A 19,149-nucleotide genomic window follows, 5' to 3' on the forward strand; every position below is an offset into this window, starting at 1 on the left:
CCTCGGGCTCACCCGGCTCCCCCCGCCCCGCCGGGGCCCCCCGTAAAAACAAGGTTATCGGGGTGCAACATCTGCGGGGTGTAAAGCTGCGCCCTGGCTGAGCCCCGCCTGCGCCCCGCTCTCCTCCCGGCCCTCACCCAGCCCGGCACCCCAAAACCTGCTCCCGCTGCCCCCCCGCGGCCCCCCAATCTTGTTTACCTCCGGGTTTCCCTGCAGGGAATCCCCGGGATCCCCCCGGTTGTCTGCCCCCCCTTCCTCCTTTCCACGGATTTGGGGTGTTCTCTTTAAAAAAAAAAAAAATTAGAAAAAAAAGGGGGTTCCTGGGGAGGTTCCCCGAGGAGGAGGCGCGGGGGGGACACGGGGACGGGGTGTCCGTCTGTGCCGTGGGTTTGGGGTCACCGGGGTGCCCTGGAGAGGGCTGGGGTGCTTGGGAGGGGGTCGAGGTGCGGGTGCACCTACGCTGGTGCACACCCGCGGGCACAGGTGTGTGCGAGGGGTGCAGATCCCTGCGCACCATCACCATCATCATCATCATCATCATCATCATCATGGTCACCATCATCACCTACGGACGAGTGCTCACACCCCTGTGTCTCTGCATTTACAGCCTTTCAAACGGTTCTCGGCCCCAAAATCCCAATCCCAAATCCCAGGGCAAGGGTGAGGTGGGTGAGCCTGGCACTCACACACACCTGTGGACTCACACACACACCTGCGCATTCACACACACACCTGCACACTCACACACACACCTTTGCACTCACACACACACCTGTGCACTCACACACACACCTCTGCACTCACACACACACCTGTGCATTCATACACACACCTGCGCATTCACACACACACCTGTGCACTCACACACACACCTGCGCATTCACACACACCTGTGCACTCACACACACACCTGCGCATTCACACACACACCTTTGCACTCACACACACACCTGTGCACTCACACACACACCTGCGCATTCACACACACACCTTTGCACTCACACACACACCTCTGCACTCACACACACACCTGTGCACTCACACACACACCTCTGCATTCACACACACACCTGCGCATTCACACACACACCTGTGCACTCACACACACACCTGCGCATTCACACACACACCTGCGCATTCACACACACACCTTTGCACTCACACACACACCTGCGCATTCACACACACACCTGTGCACTCACACACACACCTGTGCACTCACACACACACCTCTGCACTCACACACACACCTGCGCATCCACACACACACCTGTGCACTCACACACACACCTGTGCACTCACACACACACCTCTGCACTCACACACACACCTGCGCATTCACACACACACCTGTGCACTCACACACACACCTGCGCATTCACACACACCTGTGCATCCACACACACACCTTTGCACTCACACACACACCTGTGCATCCACACACACACCTGCGCATTCACACACACACCTGTGCATTCACACACACACCTGGGCATTCACACACACCTGGGCATCCACACACACACCTTTGCACTCACACATACACCTTTGCACTCACACACACACCTGTGCACTCACACACACACCTTTGCACTCACACACACACCTGTGCATTCACACACACACCTGCGCATTCACACACACCTCTGCACTCACACACACCCCTTTGCATTCACACACACACCTGTGCATCCACACACACCTGTGCATCCACACACACACCTTTGCACTCACACACACACCTGTGCATCCACACACACACCTGTGCACAAAACCCCACACCAGGGCTCAGCCCCCCGTACCTGGGGACTCCCTCAGGGTCCCCCCAGCAGTGAGCTGTCCCCACTGCTGTCCCCGCTGCGCCACACCAGTTTGGGAGCCCATCCCGGCTGGGGACCCACCTGCACACCCTGGGGACCCACCTGCACACCCTGGGGACCCACCTGCACACCTCGGGGACCCACCTGCACACCCTGGGGACCCAGCTGCACACCTTGGGGACCCACCTGCACACCCTGGGGACCCAGCTGCACACCTTGGGGACCCACCTGCACACCTCGGGGACCCACCTGCATACCTTGGGGACCCACCTGCACACCTCGGGGACCCGCCGGGGTCCCGGTGGCCCCGCAGAGGGCGGAGGGGTGGCGCTGGCTCTGGGTGTCCCGATAACGCCCCGGCTTTATCGGGGCGCTGCCAGGGGCTCCCCTCCCTGCACGGCCGCGGGATTTCGGGGGTCCCTCCCCCCACTGCGCCCACCTGTCCCCCAGCTGGGCTCCGGTGGCTGAGGCCCCCTTGGCACGGGCACAGGGAGCCGGGACACGTCCCCATGGGGGATGTCTGTGTGCTGAGGGTGACTCTGATTTTTTGGGGGCCTGTGGAGTCTTTCGTGGGTGCTGTGGGGTTCACCAGCCCCCCCTTTCCCGATTTCTCTGTCACAACAACGGGGAAACTGAGGCACAGTGAAAACCGGTGTATTTTCAGCACAGTCAGCCCCTGCCCACCCCGGGGAAGGGGGTCCCTCGCTCCCCGCAGACCCCGCCGGGGGGGAGGATGATGCTCAGCCCTCCCAAACGGGGATCGAGGCAGGGGGTGGCGATCTGAGCCTGGGGTGGTCAAAAGACTCCCCCAAAACCCCAGGGGTGGTCAAAAGACCCTCCCCGCAAAATCCCGGGGGCTGCCCCCTCCCCGCGGCTTTACCCACCCATGTGGGGAGGGACAGGTGGGGACCCCCGCGGGGGACTCCGGCCCTCCCCTCCTCACCCTCCCCATCCCCCGGAGAGAGATTTGGGGGGCCGGGGGCGGGGAGAGCATCCCTTTGGGGGGGCGGCGCACGGCCCGTGCTGCGGGCACCGGCGGAGCGCGGCGAGCGCGGAGCGGGGCCGGGGCCGGGGGTCCCCGCGGGGGAGGGGGCATCGCCCGCGGCCGGGGCCGGGCCCGGGGGTCCCCGCGGGGGAGGGGGCATCGCCCGCGGCCGCGCCGCCCGGGCCGCTGCATGGAAGCGAGCTGGGTGCCGGCTGCCATGGCTCTGGGGCTCTCCTCCAAGAAAGCTTCTTCCAGGAACATCGCCGTGGAGAGGAAAAACCTCATCACCGTCTGCAGGTGAGGGGCGGGCGGGGGGACACCCCAAAACCGGGGGGGACAGGGAGCGGGGGGAGTGAGACGCGACCACCGGCGGTGGGGATGGAGGGGATGGGGGCGGGGAGGGGAGGCGGTGGGGAGGAGGGTTGGGGGGTTCATCCCTCCCCCCCGCCGCCCCTCCACCCTTTGGGGGGATTTGTTGTTGCCGCAGCCGCGTTTTGAGGGGGGGAAATTCAGATTTGGAGGGGGGAGGAGAAGGATGGGGATGCGGGAAAGGAGGGGGGGAGCGGAGCTGCGGGGCCGCGGGGCCGCGGGCGGTGGGGCCGGGGCTGCGGGGGCTCGGGGGGCTCGGGGGAGCTCCGGGGGGATCCGGGGGGTTTCGGGGATCCTCAGGGGCTGGGGGGATGGCGGCGGGGGCAGACAGGGGGCTGGGGACGCAGTGACAACATGGAGGCGGCCGGTGCGCAGATGTCGGGGGCCACTGGGGACGGCGGGGGGGTGCAGGGGGCAGCGGAGGATGAGGGGGGGCTGGGGGCAGCGGGGTGCGGGGGGGGGGGGGGTTGGGGACCCCCGTGCGGGCGGGGGCCCAGGAAGTGACGTCAGGGCCTCGGAGCGGCGGGGATGGGGGATGAAGGATGGAGGATGAGCGTTGTCATGGAGACTCCGGCTGGACCGGGATGGGGGGGCAGGAATGGGGTGAGGGACGGGGTGGGGGGCGCAGGTGGCTCCTGCCGGGGGGCGGGGCTGCGGTGACACGGCCGGGGTGACAGTCGGGGTCCTGGAGAGGGGCTGCCGGTGCTGGGAGCGCTGGAGCCTGGCCCAGGGCTGGGAGGACTTGGAGGTACCAGAGCCTGGGCAACCTGGCAGGGACCCCCGGGGCCTCATTTTGGGGTCTGGAGTCCCCAGGGATCCTCACCGCTGCACAGGACAGCTTCAGACCCCACTGTCATGACATGGGGATCCTTGACATGGCCTGGGGGATATAAAGACCCCACTGTCCCGACATGGAGACCCCCTGGATCTCCAGCAGCTGCCCCCAGCCCTCAGTGCCGCGCCATGCTGCACCTCCAGCCCTCCCTGGAATTGAGGCACCCCCAGGTGCTGTCCCGGGGACCCTCTCAGGCAGCTGTGACCCCCAGACGGGGCCGCCCCCCGGCGAACACCTGCCCCGTCCTGCCGGGCTCGGTGTCCCCAGCACGGGCGGCGGGAGGAAGGGGAAGCCATCACCGCCCGCGCACGGCCGGGAGGAAGGGGGCCTTTGTTCGCCCTTCCTGGCCACTCGCACGGCGGGGAGCAGCGGCCGCCCCTCGGGGTCCCGGGGGACGCGGGGGCAGGGGGTCACCGCGCCCAGCCCGCCGCCCTCTTCCCCCTGCCGGGAGCGGCAGCCAACAGCTGGGAAAGCGCTTTGCTCGGAGCCGGATCCTCTCTGGGTGGGAGCTGGGTGTGCGCCCCCTCTGACCCCCGCCCCTCCAGGTTCTCGGTGAAGACGCTGCTGGAGAAGTACACGGCGGATCCCATCGACGACTCCTCCGAGGAGTTCGTCAACTTCGCCGCCATCCTCGAGCAGATCCTCAGCCACCGCTTCAAAGGTGGGGCTGGCCCGTCCCCTCCCGGTGTCCCCCAGCCCGTGGGAGTGCCCGTGGCGTGCCCAGCTCTGGTGGAGGGGCTGGGCTGGCGCAGCAGCCCCTGAGCACAGCCCTGGTGCCCGCAGGCCCTGTCAGCTGGTTCAGCTCCGATGGGCAGCGCGGGTTTTGGGATTACATCCGCCTGGCCTGCAGCAAGGTCCCCAACAACTGCGTCAGCAGCATCGAGAACATGGAGAACATCAGCACCTCCAGGGCCAAGGTCAGCAAGGTGCCAGTGCTGTCCCCATCCCCATCCCCATCCCCATCCCCATCCCCATCCCATCCCCATCCCCGTCCCCATCCCCGTCCCCATCCCCATCTCATCCCCATCTCCATCCCCATCCCCATCCCCATCCCCATCCCCATCCCCATCCCCGTCCCCGTCCCCATCCCCGTCCCCATCCCCGTCCCCATCCCCGTCCCCATCCCCATCTCATCCCCATCTCCATCCCCATCCCCATCTCCATCCCCATCCCCATCCCCATCCCCATCCCCATTCCCATTCCCATTCCCATTCCCATTCCCATTCCCATTCCCATTCCCATTCCCGTCCCCATCCCCGTCCCCATCCCCATCCCCATCCCCATCTCATCCCCATCTCCATTCCCATCTCCATTCCCATCCCCATCCCCATCTCATCCCCATCTCCATTCCCATCTCCATCCCCATCCCCATCTCCATCCCCATCCCCATCCCCATCCCCATCCCCATCCCCATCCCCATCCCCATCCCCATCCCCATCCCCATCCCCATCCCCATCCCCATCCCCATCCCATCCCCTCCCCATCCACCTCACAGGGCCCCACAGGACACACCAGCAGCTGTGAGTCCCCAAAACCCAAAAACCGGGCTGAAAGCTGCTGCTATGTGGGTGCCTCCAGCTGCTGTTGGAGTGCTGGGGTGGGTGGGTGTGGATGTGGGGCAGATGTGGCCCCTGGCAGCCCCCAGGCTCAGCACTGCCCCGCAGGGCCGGGCCTGGATCCGCGTGGCGCTGATGGAGAAGCGAATGTCCGAGTACATCTCCACGGCCCTGAGGGACACTCGGACCACCAGGTGAGCCCCTGGCCATGGCCACGCCTGCAGCACCTGTGCTGGGCTGGGTTTGGGGTGCCAGGGTGGGTTTTGGGGCGCTGGGGGGGCACATCCACCCCGTGTTTCCCCGGTGGGTTTGGGGTGGGTTTTGGGGTGCTGGGGGGCACATCCACCCCGTGTTTCCCCACAGGAGGTTTTATGATGACGGGGCCATCATGCTGCGGGAGGAGTCCACAGTGCTCACGGGGATGCTCATTGGGCTCAGCGCCATCGACTTCAGGTGGGGGCAGGTGACACAGGGAGACACAGGGGGACACAGGCCCCGACTGGCCCCTCGGGGTGCCCTGACCTTCTTCTCTCCTCCTTCCCCTGCCGCCTCTGCTCAGCTTCTGCCTGAAGGGAGAGGTGATGGACGGTAAAACGCCCGTGGTCATTGACTACACGCCCTACCTGAAGTTCACGCAGAGGTAGGAGCTGGGGTCTCCCTGGGGTGGGGACCCCCCGTCCCTCCCCCAGCCCCACGATGGGGCTCCCTGAACACTGAGAGCCCCTGCTGAGCCCCCACACCCCCAGCTACGACTACCTGAGTGAGGAGGAGGAGCGGGGCAGCGTGGAGAGCAGCACAAGCGAGGACAGCTCACCTGAGCACCCCTACCTGCCGCTGGTGACGGACGAGGACAGCTGGTACAACAAGTGGCGCAAGATGGAGCAGAAATTCCGCATTGTTTATGCCCAAAAGGTACTGGGAGCCAGGCTGGGGCTGCCGGGGGATCAGGATGCCCCAGCCTGGAGCGTCTCCACCTCTGCGACCCCCTCCCACAGCCCGCGGGACCCTCTGCCCTCCCTCCTGCTCAGTGACCCCGCCCGCCCCTGGTCACTCTGGGGACACCGGGGCGGTGGCAGCGGGCACGGCTGAGGGTGGCCTCGCACAGGGGTACCTGGAGGAGCTGGTGCGGCTGCGGGAGTCGCAGCTGAAGGACCTGGAGGCGGAGAACAAGCGGCTGAAGCTGCGGCTGGAGGAGGTGATGGTGCAGAACCAGCTGGAGAAGAGGGAGCTGGAGGGCGTCATCCTGGAGCTGCAGGAGCAGCTGTGAGTGGGGACGCGGGGGGCTGGGGGTCCCTGGGGCCGCCTGGGTGGTGCCCAGCGCCCCACACACCCCGCGGGCCGTGCACAGGCTGTGCCGGGCGCTGAGCCCCCGCCTTGGCTGCAGGACGGGGCTGATCCCCTGCGAGAACCCGCAGCTGGCCCAGCTCTCCAAGGAGATGGTGACACCCCTGGTCAACCAGTGGCCCTCCCTGGGGACCCTCAACGGCAACGAGAGCGGCTCGGACAGCAAACTGTACAGAAGGTAAGGCTCAGAGAGCTGCCAGAGCAGCGTGCCCTGCCCCGGGGGGACAGGAGGGGCACAAGGGCAGTGCCAGCCCGGGGGGCTCAGGGCCGTCCCTCTGCAGGCACAGCTTCGTGAGCACCGACCAGCTCTCGGCCGAGAACAGCCTCAGCTCCGACTCCCAGCGCCTGGGCGAGGGCAAGCGCGAAGGGGAGCCCTGGGGGCCCCTGGGTAAGAGCCCCCCACCGCAGGGTGCCCCCGGCTCTCGGACCCACCGCCGGCCCCTCCTCACGGCTGGGATGTGCCCGGCAGCGCAGGGACGCGCAGGTGGCCCCAGAGGCGGTCGCTGTCCCCCGGGGTGGCAGGGAGGGGACGCGCAGGTGGCCCGAGAGGCGGTCTTTGTTCCCCCGGGGTGGCAGGGAGGGGACGCGCAGGTGGCCCCAGAGGCGGTCGCTGTCCCCCCGGGGTGGCAGGGCGGGGACGCGCGGCCGAGCCCCCCGTGACGCCCCCTGTGCCCCCCTGCAGGGAAGGACCCCACGCCCTCCATGCTGGGGCTCTGCGGCTCCCTGGCCTCCCTGCCCAGCTGCAAGTCCCTGGCCAGCCTCAAGTCCAACGAGTGCCTGGTGAGCGACAGCACGGAAGGCAGCCCGAGCCGCAGCCCCAGCTGAGACCCCCGGCCCCCGCGCCGCCCCCCGGCCCGGCACTGGACTGAGCTCGGCCCCCCTCGGCACCGCCAGGGGCTCGCCCACCCCAGCGGGGAGCCTGGGGACCAATAGCCCCCTCCCCACCTCGAGACCCCCGCCCGGCCCCCAGGCCGGACCCCGCTGGACGCACGGAGCTGTGGAGAGGGGGATGCAGGGCGGGGGGCGGGGGAAGGAGCTGTGCCACGGTGGGGGGGCACGGGCAGGGAGTGGGGGTCGGGGCCAGGCCCCTCCCAGGGGGGCAGGGCCGGTGGGACCCTCCCGTCCGTCCTGCTCAGCCCCTGGTGCCCACCCGGGCTGGCCTCCCCCAGCTCCCCTGCACTGTGGGGGGCTGCCTGTCCCCCCTGCAGTATCCCCACAACTGGGGAGGACTCTTCTTCCCCCTTCCTCCCCCCTGGGTTTTGGGTTGTTTTGGTTTTTATTTCAGCCCCATCTGCCTTGTTGGAGCAAAAGGAATCAATAAACGCAGCAAGCAGAGCTGGCCTGTCCCCCACTCCCCTGCCACAAGGTCCAGTGAGCACAGGGATGGGGCAGCCCCTGGCCCCTCAGCACTGGGTGCTGCTGGGGGCAGGATGGGGGTTCTGTGGGTCACAGTACCATGCCCACACAACAGGGCCCCCCAGAGCTGCCTCTGCAGCCCCCCAGCACACAAAGAGAAATCCTTCCACTAAGAGACAATAATTTTATTTAAGAAACGAGGAGGAATTCCCTTCATGAGTCCCGGGGTGAGGGGCAGTGCCCACAGAGCTGGGGCAGGCCCTTGCAGTGAAGGATGGGGCAGGGGGGCACAGAGGCCCCCTGGAGCAGCAGTGAGGTCTGTCTGTCCCCACACAGGGTCTGTCCAAGCCAAGGTCAGGGACAGCCCGAGTGGAGGAGAGGTCCAGAGGCAGCGAGAGGGTCCTGACGTGTCCCCATGGCATGCAGAGCCAGCGAGGCCAGGCTGTGTGAGTGATGGTCAGAGGGGCAGATCCCCAGGCAGAGCAGGGCTGGGGGGTCTGGGCAGGCAGAGAAGCCCCCAAGGTCTGGAGTTTGGTCCTTGCCAGAGCCCCAGCTGCATCTCCTGCCAGGCCAAGGCTCCTGGGACAGCCATCCTTGGCCCTGCCCACGATTCCAGCAGCAGCATCTGTCCAGCCCCAAGGGATGGGTGTGGGGGGCTCCATTTCCCCCCAGTGTCTCAGCAGCAGGCACAGGCATCCCCCGGAGTGGCTGGGCCTGGGAGTGGCCAGGCTGGGCCCGGCTCCGTGTGCAGGCAGCAGAGCAGGAACGAAGGCACTTGGGCTCTGCACAGCTCCTGGGACACCTGGGACACCAGGGGACACTGTCCCCTGGGCAAGGCCACATCCAGCCCTGCCCCAGGCCCGCTCACAGTCCCCGCAGCTGCTGCTCCTGGTTCAGCTTCTGGAAAAAGCTCTTGCCAAATTCATAGGTGGTGATCATGATGGCACAGGCAGGAGCCACCTTGATGACACGGGGCAGGAACCCTGCAAGGACAGAGCCATGAGCCCCATGGGGACAGCAGGGCACCCAGAGCCCCACGAGCCCCACGGGGACAGCAGGGCACCCAGAGCCCCATGAACCCCACAGGGACAGCAGGGCACCCAGAGCCCCATGAGCCCCACAGGGACAGCAGGGCACCCAGAGCCCCATGAGCCCAGGGGGACAGCAGGGCACCCAGAGCCCCAGCACAGGGCACAGCCTCACCTGCAAACAGCCCCCGGGTGCCAGACTCAGCCCGGATCCTCTGCATGAGCTGCCAGGTGGAGGAAGGCTTGGAGGCTTTGGCTGTGGGGAGAGGGAGTGGGTGAGGGTTGGGGGCACCCATGGGGAGCCCTGGCTGCCCCCCAGGCACCTGCCTGCAGCCTGGCCCCTCACCTGGGTGCACCTCACTGTCTCCCAGCTCGATCTGCCGCTGGGTTTTGACCACGTCGAAGGGAAGCGTCAGCACCGCGGCCACCTGTGGGGGTGACACTGGATGGTGACCCAGGACATGGGGCTGACACTGGATGGTGACCAGGACGTGGGGCTGACACTGGATGGTGACCCAGAACGTGGGGCTCCTGCCCAGTGCCAGCCCTGTCACCTCCCAGCCCCATCCCAGTCCCACTCCTCCCTCCCACAGCAGCCAGCCCCCAGGGCAGCCCAGCACCCCAAACTCACCGTGCCAGAGATGGCCCCGGATATGAAGCTGACGGTGAAGGTGGCCCCGTCCAGCCAGGCCTGCCTGCAGAGCCACGTCCTCACCAGCTCGTAGTTGAACCAGTAGAGAGCTGGGGAGAGGAGACACACCCGAGCTGGCACCGGGCAGGCCGGGCTCGCCCCCCCAGGGCCCGCTGGGGCCCAGCCGTACCCGAGAAGGGCACGTCCCGCAGCACGGTGGGGCCCCAGCCCCTCCAGAGGGACAGCCAGCCGTCCTGCGCCAGCGCCGCGCGCATGCAGAGGCGCAGCTGGCGGTAGCTGAGCTGCCGGGACTGCATCTTGGTGCGGATCAGCTCCAGGGGGCTGATGACTGTCACTGCGCCCACTGCAACACAGGACAATGAGCCCTGCCTGCCGCGGGGCCAGCGGCGCCCTGCCAGCACGCAGGGTGGGCTCGGGGAGGGGGGCACTCACGCCTGGCCAGGGCCCCGGCCAGCAGGGGGATGGAGGGGCTCCAGCCCCCCACCCGGGCGCGCAGGAAGTCCCGCAGCTGGTCGTAGGTGGTGAAGTAAATGACGGTGGCTGGCACAGCCATCACCCTGCGAGGAGGAGGAGGGGTGTGAGGGGCACATGTCCTCCCTGGGGGCTGCCAGGGGGGCTGGGAGCAGTGTCTGTGTGCCTGGGCAGCAGGGAGCAGCCAGAGTCCCCCAACTCACAGGGTGGGGGGCAAGCCGCTCCACAGGGATCTGATGCCCTCGTTGCGTGTGATCTTCACAAAGGCGTCCTGGGATAGAGCAGAGCACCAGGGACAGCAGTTAGGGGAGGGGGAAGGACAAACACCCCCCAGCAGCCATGCCCCTGCCCTGCCCAGGGCTGGAGCTCGTACCAGCGTGCCCGTGAAGTGGCCAGGGGCCTTGTACCAGGCGCTGCAGCCGTTGCCGTTCTGGCACACGTACAGGTGGTCCATGAGCCCGTTGCAGTACAGGAAACACTTCCCTGGGGCAGGAGACAACGGCAGCACCATTACACAGGAGACCCTCTGCCCCACGCCCAGCACTGCTGATCCCAGAGCTCTCACATCTTGCAGGAAGGGGCCAAACCCTCAGTGCTTGAGCCCAGTGTGGGCCAGTCTGAGACCAAGGCCAGGAGAGGAGCAACCCTCCAGCAAGGGTCTGATCATGGCCAGAACCAGGGGATGGGGACACCCAGCTCCATGGCAGGGCTGGGGGTACAGCAGGACCCACTGCCAGCAGTGGGAGAGGGTTTGTGCCTCACTTGATCTTGGCTCTGCTGCCCTGGCACAGAGGGGACACCAGCACTGGCCCCTCCATTGTGCTCTCAAGCCAAGCACAAGGGACACCGGGCACTGGAAATCCAAGGGGACTTTGATGTGGCAACAGGACAGAGTGACAAGACAGGGGGACCACAGAGAGCCAGGCTTGCTGCCCAGCAGAACCCCATAGGTGTGGCACAGCCAGCCCCAAAGCAGAGCTGCAGGGGCAGCCTGGGCTGGGGCAATGGCAGCCCCCACACTGCAGGGATGCCCAAGCCACCGCCAGTGGAGAAGCAAACCAGGATAAGGCTGGGAAAGCAAAGCCACTGGCAGCAGGAGCCCCTGGCACAGGAGCCCCTGGGGTACTCACATGTGGCCGGCTGAGCGCCCCAGGGCACTGACTGCACTGCCAACACTGAAACACACAATGGGGACACACTGAGCAGCCACCCAGGGGACATGCCACCACCCGGGCGGGGCACACGATGTGCTACAGCTCCCAGCCAGGCAGCGGGGCAGCTCTGCAGGTGAGGGGGCTGCATGCCCCCACAGCCACTTCCCAAGCAGTTCTTGCTGTCACCACATCAGTCCCCTGGGGCCAGCAGCAGCCCCAGCCCACAGGAAGGGGCAGAGCCATGGGGAGCAGCATGGAGACTGGAACAAAGGCAGTGGGGGAACAGGCAGCAGCTGCAGCAGGGGCTGGGGGCTGCCAGGCCCAGCGCTGACCCCCTGGCAGTGCAGAGGGGAAGGACAGAGCCCAGCTCCAGCCCAGCTCCCCCAGCAGGGCCCCCGAGCCGGGAGCACGAGGGGCCCACGGTGACCTGCCAGCTCACCACGGCCCCACACTCCAGAGTTGAGACATCCCTGCCACCAGCTCTGCCACTGGGACCCCCGTGGGCTGCTGGCAGGGAATGGCTGCAGCCCCTGCCCTGCCCTCACTGGGGTTACCTTTGGAGAAGGGAGTCCTCTGGGCCTGCAGCCGGATCTTCACCACGTCCAGCGGCGTCACTACAACGACAGCATCCCTTAGCCATGCTCCCCAGTGCCAGCCCCCTGCCCCAGTGCCTGCCCCCCACTCCAGTGCCAGCCCCCCGCCCCAGCACTGCCCCAGTGCCAGCCCCCTGCCCCAGTGTCAGCCCCCCGCCCCAGTGCCAGCCCCCCACTCCAGTGCCAGCCCCCTGCCCCAGTGCTGCCCCAGTGCCAGCCCCCTGCCCCAGTGCCAGCCCCCCGCCCCAGTGCCAGCCCCCTGCCCCAGTGCCAGCCCCCTGCCCCAGTGCCAGCCCCCTGCCCCAGCACTGCCCCAGTGCCAGCCCCCCACTCCAGTGCCAGCCCCCCGCCCCAGTGCCCCCCGCCCCGCTCACCGAACAGGGAGGTGAGGATGGCACCTGTCCCCGAGGCCAGCATCTGCTGCAGTGGCGTGATGCCCGCGCCGGGGCTCGGTGACATCTTGTCAGCCATGGCACTGTGCCCCTGCAATGCAGGGCAGGGGGTGCTCGGGCTGGGGGTCCCAGTGCAGGGAGCAGCCCCCCGGCACCCCCAGTGCAGCAGGGCGAGCACAGGTGCCCCACGGCCACGGCGCTATCGCTGCAGGCCAGGGCCCCCCACAATCAGGGTGCCCTGGGGGGACAGGGACTGGCTCCCAGGGCCGGCCCTGCCCTGATAACACCCCCTGGCCTCACACTGGCAGCAGGCCCGGCCTGGCTGGAGAGGTGGAGACAGTCCAGCCTCCCATGTCCTTGGGGAAGGAGGACTGTCCCCTCCCTGCACTCGGAAAATTAAGGACAGGAAGGAACAAAGTCTAACAGAGCAGCCGTGCCGTGACACCCCCCCGAGCCTGGCTGGACGGCAGCAGAGCCAGTGCAGGACAGCAGGGAGGGGGAGACCCCCTTGTGAGCTTGCAGCAAGCACCCCAAAAAGCGTTTAGGCATCTCCAAACTTCTGAGTGACCCTGCTGGGGCTTGGCAAGGCTGTAGGCTCCAGGGCTGGTGTGCTGCCCTCGGGAAGCAGGGATATCACACCCTTCCCAGGGAGAAGGATGTGGAGAAGAGACCCCAGCACACTCAGCACCAGCTGCTGCTCTCGCTGCAGAATGACTATGATGCTGGGACAGGGCCATAGCAGGAGAGCTTCCAGCTTTGGGAACCCACAGGGCTCTTTAAAGCCTGGGAATGCAGCAAAAAACCATCACCATCTGACTCAGCAATTTCCAAGGTCAGAGAAGTCATAAATCTCTCCTTTATGGGCTCTGGAGTTGTTGGGTGACCAAGGCTGCAAGTTGGGACAGGTCTGTCCTGAAACCCACATGTGCCAGCCCCACAGGGAGCTGTGTCTGTCCTGCACATGTGCCAGCCCCACAGGGAGCTGTGTCTGTCCTGCACATGTGCCAGCCCCACTGGGAGCTGTGTCTGTCCTGCACATGTGCCAGCCCCACAGGGAGCTGTGTCTGTCCTGAAACCCACATGTGCCAGCCCCACTGGCAGAGCTGGGTCTGTCCTGCACATGTGCCAGCCCCAGAGGGAGCTGTGTCTGTCCTGGCACATGTGCCAGCCCTACAGGGAGCTGGGTCTGTCCTGAAACCCACATGTGCCAGCCCCACTGGCAGAGCTGGGTCTGTCCTGAAACCCACATGTGCCAGCCCCACAGGGAGCTGTGTCTGTCCTGCACATGTGCCAGCCCTGCCCGTGCCAGAGCTGGGTCTGTCCTGAGCCCATCCCCGGAGCGGGTGCTGTCCGGGCACAGCCCACGGGCCCCGCAGCGCTGCCGGGGGCAGGGCGCGGAGTGAGCCAGCCCTGCTGCTCGGCCTGACGCAAGCCGGGGAAATCTCTCGCTCCCAGCCCTGCCGCTCCTGATAAACTCACCCCGTAAGGCGCCGAGCCCCGAGCCCCGCCCGGCTGCGGCCGCTCCCGCCTCGGGCCCGCGCGGGGTGAACCAGCCCCCGGCCCGGAGCCCCTCCCGGAGCCCCCAGCCCAGCGCTCTGACCCCTCCCCTGGCCCTACACGTCCCTCTCTCCGCATCTGCAGCCCCGCCGATCTCGGGGGTCGGGGGCTCGGGGGTCCCTGCGGCCACTCCCACACCGTCCGCAGCCGCACGACCCCCGACACCGGGGGAAACTGAGGCAGCGGCGCCGCGTGCCGCGGCACGAGGGGGATGCCGTGGGGGACGTGGTGCCGGGGGTGTCGGGGGGTGTCGGGGGTTCCCCCCACCTGCTCATTCCAGCCAGGCTTGGCGCGTCCCTCCGGGACCGGCGCGCGGAGCGGCGGCGGCGGCGCCTTTAAGGAACCCCATGGGCGCCCCGCGCCCTCCGCAGCACTTCCGCCCGCCCCGCCCCGCGCATGCGCGCTGCGCCCCGCGCGCCCCTGCGCCCCCTGCCGGCCCGGGGGGCGAACCCTGAGCGCGGGAACGGGGACAGAAACAGCTGGAATAGAGAAACAGCTGGAATAGAGAAAAACCGGAGCATAGAAACACCTGGGCTAGAGAAACAGCTGGAATAGAGAAACAGCTGGAATAGAGAAACAGCTGGGATACAGAAACACCTGGGTATAGAAACACGAGAGGATAGAAACAGCTGGGACACAGAAACAGCTGGAATAGAGAAACAGCTGGAATAGAGAAACACCGGAGCATAGAAACACCTGGGATAGAGAAACAGCTGGAATAGAGAAACAGCTGGGACACAGAAACAGCTGGGATAGAGAAACAGCTGGGATACAGAAACAGCTGGAATAGAGAAACACCGGAGTATAGAAACACCTGGGATAGAGAAACAGCTGGAATAGAGAAATAGCTGGGACACAGAAACACCTGGGATAGAGAAACACCGGAGTATAGAAATACCTGGGATAGAGAAACAGCTGGAATAGAGAAACAGCTGGGATAGAGAAACAGCTGGGATAGAGAAACACCGGAGTATAGAAACACCTGGGATACAGAAACACCTGGGATAGAGAAATAGCTGGGACACAGAAACACCTGGGTATAGAAACACCTGAGATACAGAAACAGCTGGGATACAGAAACAGCTGGGATACAGACACATTGTACACAAACAGATGATATAGAAACAGCTGGAATACATAAGCACCAGGAACATACACAGCCAATACAGAAACACCTGGGACACAAACAGGTGGAACACACAGCTGGGGTCCAGAAAGAGCCGGGACACAGACACATGGCCCTCCGTGTGGCACAGGGCTGTGCCTCGCACGCTCGCCCTGCTGGAGCCCTGGGGCTCTCGCCCTGAGCCCGCCGGGGTCACACTCTCAGGTGTGGCACTCACACTTGTGGTGCCAGGTCAGCGGCGGGCTGGGGCGCGGGCACGGTGCCGTGCCAGGCCCAGTGTCACTCTGCTGCCTGCAGAGGAACAAAGGCTCTCAGTTCCCAGCTCTGTGAGCAGCCAGCACCTCCCTGCTCTGCCCCGCTCCCTGCAGCTCCTCCGAGCACGGGCGAGGGCCCTGCCACTTCCACCTGAGAGCAGGGATTAATGCCACACCTGCTGGGTCTGGGGGCTGCAGTCCCGTCTCTGCTCAGTGCAGACCCTCACGCTGAGTCCTTCCTTTGCAAGCGCTGTGTTTCCTATAGAGAACCCTTCTGGGTGAGGTGGTGATCCCCTGAGGGGCTCTTATTTCTGCTTGTCCTTAAATTTGGAGATTTTCTTGGGAGGATGGGATGGGATGGGATGGGATGGGATGGGATGGGATGGGATGGGATGGGATGGGATGGGATGGGATGGGATGGGATGGGATGGGATACAGGGATGGGATACAGGGATGGGATACAGGGATGGGATACAGGGATGGGATACAGGGATGGGATGGGATACAGGGATGGGATACAGGGATGGGATACAGGGATGGGATGGACTGGCCGTGGTGCTGTGTGATGCAATCCCTGCCTCAGAGCCAGCTGAACTCTTGCCCTGACAAACTCGTGGATAAATGCTGTGCTGATCCCACAGGCCTCTTTGCTCCCCTGTGAGTGCCACCCTGTGGGAAGGACAGAGTGCACCCTGTGCTCCAGGACAGGTGATGTGCAGGTGCCAGAGCTGCCTCTGCCTGCTGAACAGGAGTTCAGGGCTCAGTCTGCAGTCCAGGGGTGCTTGGAATGGAGCCTGTTTCACCCCCAGAGATGCTCCCTGTCCCTCTGCAGAGCTTGCAGAGCTCTGGGGGCTGCTCTCCTCCAGGAATAAAGTCTCTCCTGGCTGCTGGCATCTCTGAGAATTGTCAGTGAAGGGGGAAGCTACTGCCAGGAACTGCCCTTCCGTGTCACCAGGTCCGAGGGAATCTTGGCTTTAAGTGATGTGAGCCCAGGAGCCCGATAATTCCCACAAGGTCCCGTAAGTGAACACATCCTGCGCCTCCCTGATGAGTCAGCTCAGCCTCTTGGAGACACGGGCTTTAAACGATCTGAAAGCCTCTTGCAGCTGGGAATTTAGAAATGGAATAATGATTAATTAAAAATATATTTGTCCTTAGGGGTATCATGTCTTGTATCCTCTGGTTTAGGTGTTGGACTGTGTGTGGCTTGCACACAGCTGAAGAGAGACAGCAATAATGCTTTTTCGATGGGGTGGGGTCAAGAGGGACCAGTGAAAGATGGTTTAAGTGCCTTGGCCTCGATTTTTTGTGTCTGTCCGTTTGCTAACGAGGTCAGGGTGAAAGGGTGAGTTTGTTTATCCCAAGCTCAGCCCTGCTGAGGACCTGGCTGGCTGTGTGTGCTGAGTCACGGCCCGCTGGCCGCCGGCGCTCTCCAGTCCCGGGAACGCTCCTGTCCCAGTTCCCATCCTCGCGGTCCCGCTGGCCTTGGGGTGCTGAGGGCACACCGCGCTCTGATTACCGTGAAAACCAACACTCCAGTTACTTCAGAGGGAGAGAACCGAGCTGAAGTACGTGTCTGGGCCGAGGGAAGGAGCCGGCTGAGCTCTAATCCCGCCCTGAGCCGCAGGCAGGGTTTGCGTGAGCGCTGCCGGGTCTGTCCTGCCGTGACACCGCAGCACGGCCGCCAATGCGCTTGTGTAACCGCCCGCACCACTCACGGCGCTTACGAAACAGCTGCTGGCCTGGGCCGGGGCACGGCTGGGACCTGCTGGGACCTGCTGGGACCTGCTGGGATCCTGCTGGGACCCCCTGGGATCCTGCTGGGATCCTGCTGGGATCCTGCTGGGACCTGCTGGGACCTGCTGGGACCTGCTGGGACCTGCTGGGATCCTGCTGGGACCCTGCTGGGACCCCCGGGACCCTGCTGGGACCCTGCTGGACCCTCACTGGGAAGCTGCTGGGACCCCCGGGACCCTGCTGGGACCCTGCTGGACCCTGCTGGGACCCCCGGGACCCTGCTGGGACCCTGCTGGGACCCTGCTGGACCCTGCTGGGACCCCCGGGACCCTGCTGGGACCCTGCTGGACCCTCACTGGGAAGCTGCTCCGTGCCTGCCCGGGGCTCCTCGCCGAGCCAGGGTTGCTCCACGGGCTCTCAGCACCTGCAGTCGCTCTGGAGAGATCAATCCTGTCTTGGCACTTTCAAAGTTGCATTTTGGAAGCAATTAGTCTGTTTCCTTTATTTAGGTGAACTTTAATGGCCAGGTTGCAAAAGGGTCTGGGTAGTGCTTTAATGGAATTAAGCCAGTGCAGAATTTGAGTATTTATTTCAGCTGGGATCATTATGGTTTTTGCAAAAGCCAGGCTTAAGCTGAATTAAGTGACTGAAATGAAGCAGCTTGTGGCCAGAGGAGGCCCTGGGGACATCAGACTTGTATAACCCAGAATATAACCCAATATAACCCAGAATTTCTAATGCAGCTGCAGCTCTGCAGGTCAGTTCCCACTGCAGGTGAGACCTGGGGAGCAGCGTCCCACCTTCCATAGCACCTGCCAGGGAAAACCTTGGTGGTTATGAAACGGGACAAACCTCACCTGAGAGGAAAATAAGCCTGGTCTTAGGGATGAAAACACAGGTATGGAAGATGAAGACCCCATGTTTTCCTCCATAAAGGCTTCCTTCATAATTTTGTGTTAAAATAGTGTACACCTAGCAGCAGTATGGGCCAGGAGTGGGGAGGAAAGAGGAGCCTGGCCTGAGAATAGTAGGAAAAATTCCCAGATCCCTTTTGCAATAAACAAAAGCCCCTGTGAAGATGAAGAAGAGCAGAAGAGCTCAGTGCAGTAATTAAACTGCACATCAGCTGTCAGCCTGCTGCACACACAGGTAAGAAATGTGCCCTTAGAGAGCTTCTCTGCAGCTCTGTCAGCTGGAGCAGGATCTGTGATCACTGTTCCATCTGGGGCTGCGCTCGGGGGCTTGGGCTGCTCCAGCAGCTCTGGAAACATCTCGGTGTTGCTGCAGCAGTGGATGCATCCCACTCTCGACAAACCCTTGCCAACAGGTCTCCTAATGGGCCTGGATGTGGCTGTGCCTGACCATTCTCTGGCACGGGCTCTAACGATGCCTCAGTGCCCAGCCCAGGATTCCCTGGATCCAGACAAACCTTGGATCCTGGCAAACCAGGCAGATATCAGCGGGCCTTGAGGTAACTTTAGAGAGACAGGTGTTGTCATGCTGAGCACTTCAAGAAATGAGGCCCAGAGTCTTTTTGATTTTCTCTCTTTAGATGAAGGAATAATGCAGTTGGGGGATGCTGAGCTGATTCCCAGCCAGCCTGGTGCTCCCAGTGCATCCCACACTGCCTGTTGGAAGAGCTGCTGGCCCAGATTGGGCTCGAGCTTCTTATTCATCTTCTTTTCTGTTGTCTCACAAGGATGGATCTCCTTATAGTGCTGTAGTGTTTCTTTTACAATTCCCAAAACTGTGATAGATTTTCGAGAGGAAATGTGTCTAATCTAGGAAAATTCCCCAGCTAAATTGTAGTGGATAGTTTTTAGGCAGTTTAAAAATGGGCAGAAAAGAACCATTCCTCTGTTTTTAGATGGCTCGCCCATTACCACTGACCTGACAACAAACAAACAAACAAATGCAAAA

The 19,149-nt window shown here is 64.2% G+C and overlaps 2 protein-coding genes across 7 annotated transcripts; one reads left to right on the plus strand and one right to left on the minus strand.

The window, feature by feature from the left end:
* The first annotated feature begins 2,283 nt into the window (after positions 1 to 2,283).
* On the plus strand, positions 2,284 to 8,227 carry RUNDC3A (RUN domain containing 3A). 5 transcript variants are annotated; one of them, XM_079327902.1, is made up of 12 exons: positions 2,284 to 2,457; positions 3,061 to 3,102; positions 4,555 to 4,670; positions 4,793 to 4,926; positions 5,674 to 5,759; positions 5,929 to 6,018; positions 6,125 to 6,205; positions 6,312 to 6,477; positions 6,671 to 6,828; positions 6,950 to 7,087; positions 7,175 to 7,297; positions 7,592 to 8,227. In XM_079327902.1, exons 1-12 carry the CDS (start codon positions 2,330 to 2,332, stop codon positions 7,776 to 7,778), a joined length of 1,449 nt encoding a protein of 482 aa, XP_079184028.1. In that variant the 5' UTR covers positions 2,284 to 2,329; the 3' UTR covers positions 7,779 to 8,227. The 5 variants fall into 5 exon arrangements, with proteins under 5 accessions (XP_079184028.1, XP_079184032.1, XP_079184029.1 ...); XM_079327903.1 differs by having other exon boundaries at positions 2,292 to 2,457; positions 7,191 to 7,297; positions 7,592 to 8,226; XM_079327906.1 differs by lacking the exon at positions 7,175 to 7,297.
* Positions 8,228 to 8,435: 208 nt separating this feature from the next.
* Positions 8,436 to 14,490, minus strand: SLC25A39 (solute carrier family 25 member 39). 2 transcript variants are annotated; one of them, XM_079327935.1, is made up of 12 exons: positions 14,380 to 14,490; positions 12,538 to 12,646; positions 12,125 to 12,184; positions 11,547 to 11,591; positions 10,790 to 10,899; positions 10,620 to 10,687; positions 10,378 to 10,502; positions 10,115 to 10,288; positions 9,925 to 10,034; positions 9,640 to 9,721; positions 9,469 to 9,549; positions 8,436 to 9,248 (listed from the first exon to the last, which is right to left on the minus strand). In XM_079327935.1, exons 2-12 carry the CDS (start codon positions 12,632 to 12,634, stop codon positions 9,130 to 9,132), a joined length of 1,071 nt encoding a protein of 356 aa, XP_079184061.1. In that variant the 5' UTR covers positions 12,635 to 12,646; positions 14,380 to 14,490; the 3' UTR covers positions 8,436 to 9,129. The 2 variants fall into 2 exon arrangements, with proteins under 2 accessions (XP_079184061.1, XP_079184062.1); XM_079327936.1 differs by lacking the exon at positions 11,547 to 11,591.
* Between the last annotated feature and the right edge of the window lie 4,659 nt (positions 14,491 to 19,149).

The sequence above is a fragment of the Erithacus rubecula genome (assembly GCF_903797595.1).
Source record: "Erithacus rubecula genome assembly, chromosome: 27".
Taxonomy (NCBI): Eukaryota; Metazoa; Chordata; class Aves; order Passeriformes; family Muscicapidae; genus Erithacus; species Erithacus rubecula.

What these genes read in the sequence shown, in the direction of transcription:
- SLC25A39 (XM_079327935.1), bottom strand. Translation starts at nt 12,634, where the DNA reads ATGGCTGACAAGATGTCACCGAGCCCCGGCGCGGGCATCACGCCACTG. An exon ending in GGCCGGGGCCCTGGCCAGGC is followed by an intron (nt 10,289 to 10,377) that starts GTGAGTGCCCCC and finishes CCTGTGTTGCAG; the next exon opens with TGGGCGCAGTGACAGTCATC. An exon ending in CACCCGGGGGCTGTTTGCAG is followed by an intron (nt 9,249 to 9,468) that starts GTGAGGCTGTGC and finishes CTGTCCTTGCAG; the next exon opens with GGTTCCTGCCCCGTGTCATC.
- RUNDC3A (XM_079327902.1), top strand. Translation starts at nt 2,330, where the DNA reads ATGGGGGATGTCTGTGTGCTGAGGGTGACTCTGATTTTTTGGGGGCCT. An exon ending in AGGGACACTCGGACCACCAG is followed by an intron (nt 5,760 to 5,928) that starts GTGAGCCCCTGG and finishes GTTTCCCCACAG; the next exon opens with GAGGTTTTATGATGACGGGG. An exon ending in GCATTGTTTATGCCCAAAAG is followed by an intron (nt 6,478 to 6,670) that starts GTACTGGGAGCC and finishes GGCCTCGCACAG; the next exon opens with GGGTACCTGGAGGAGCTGGT.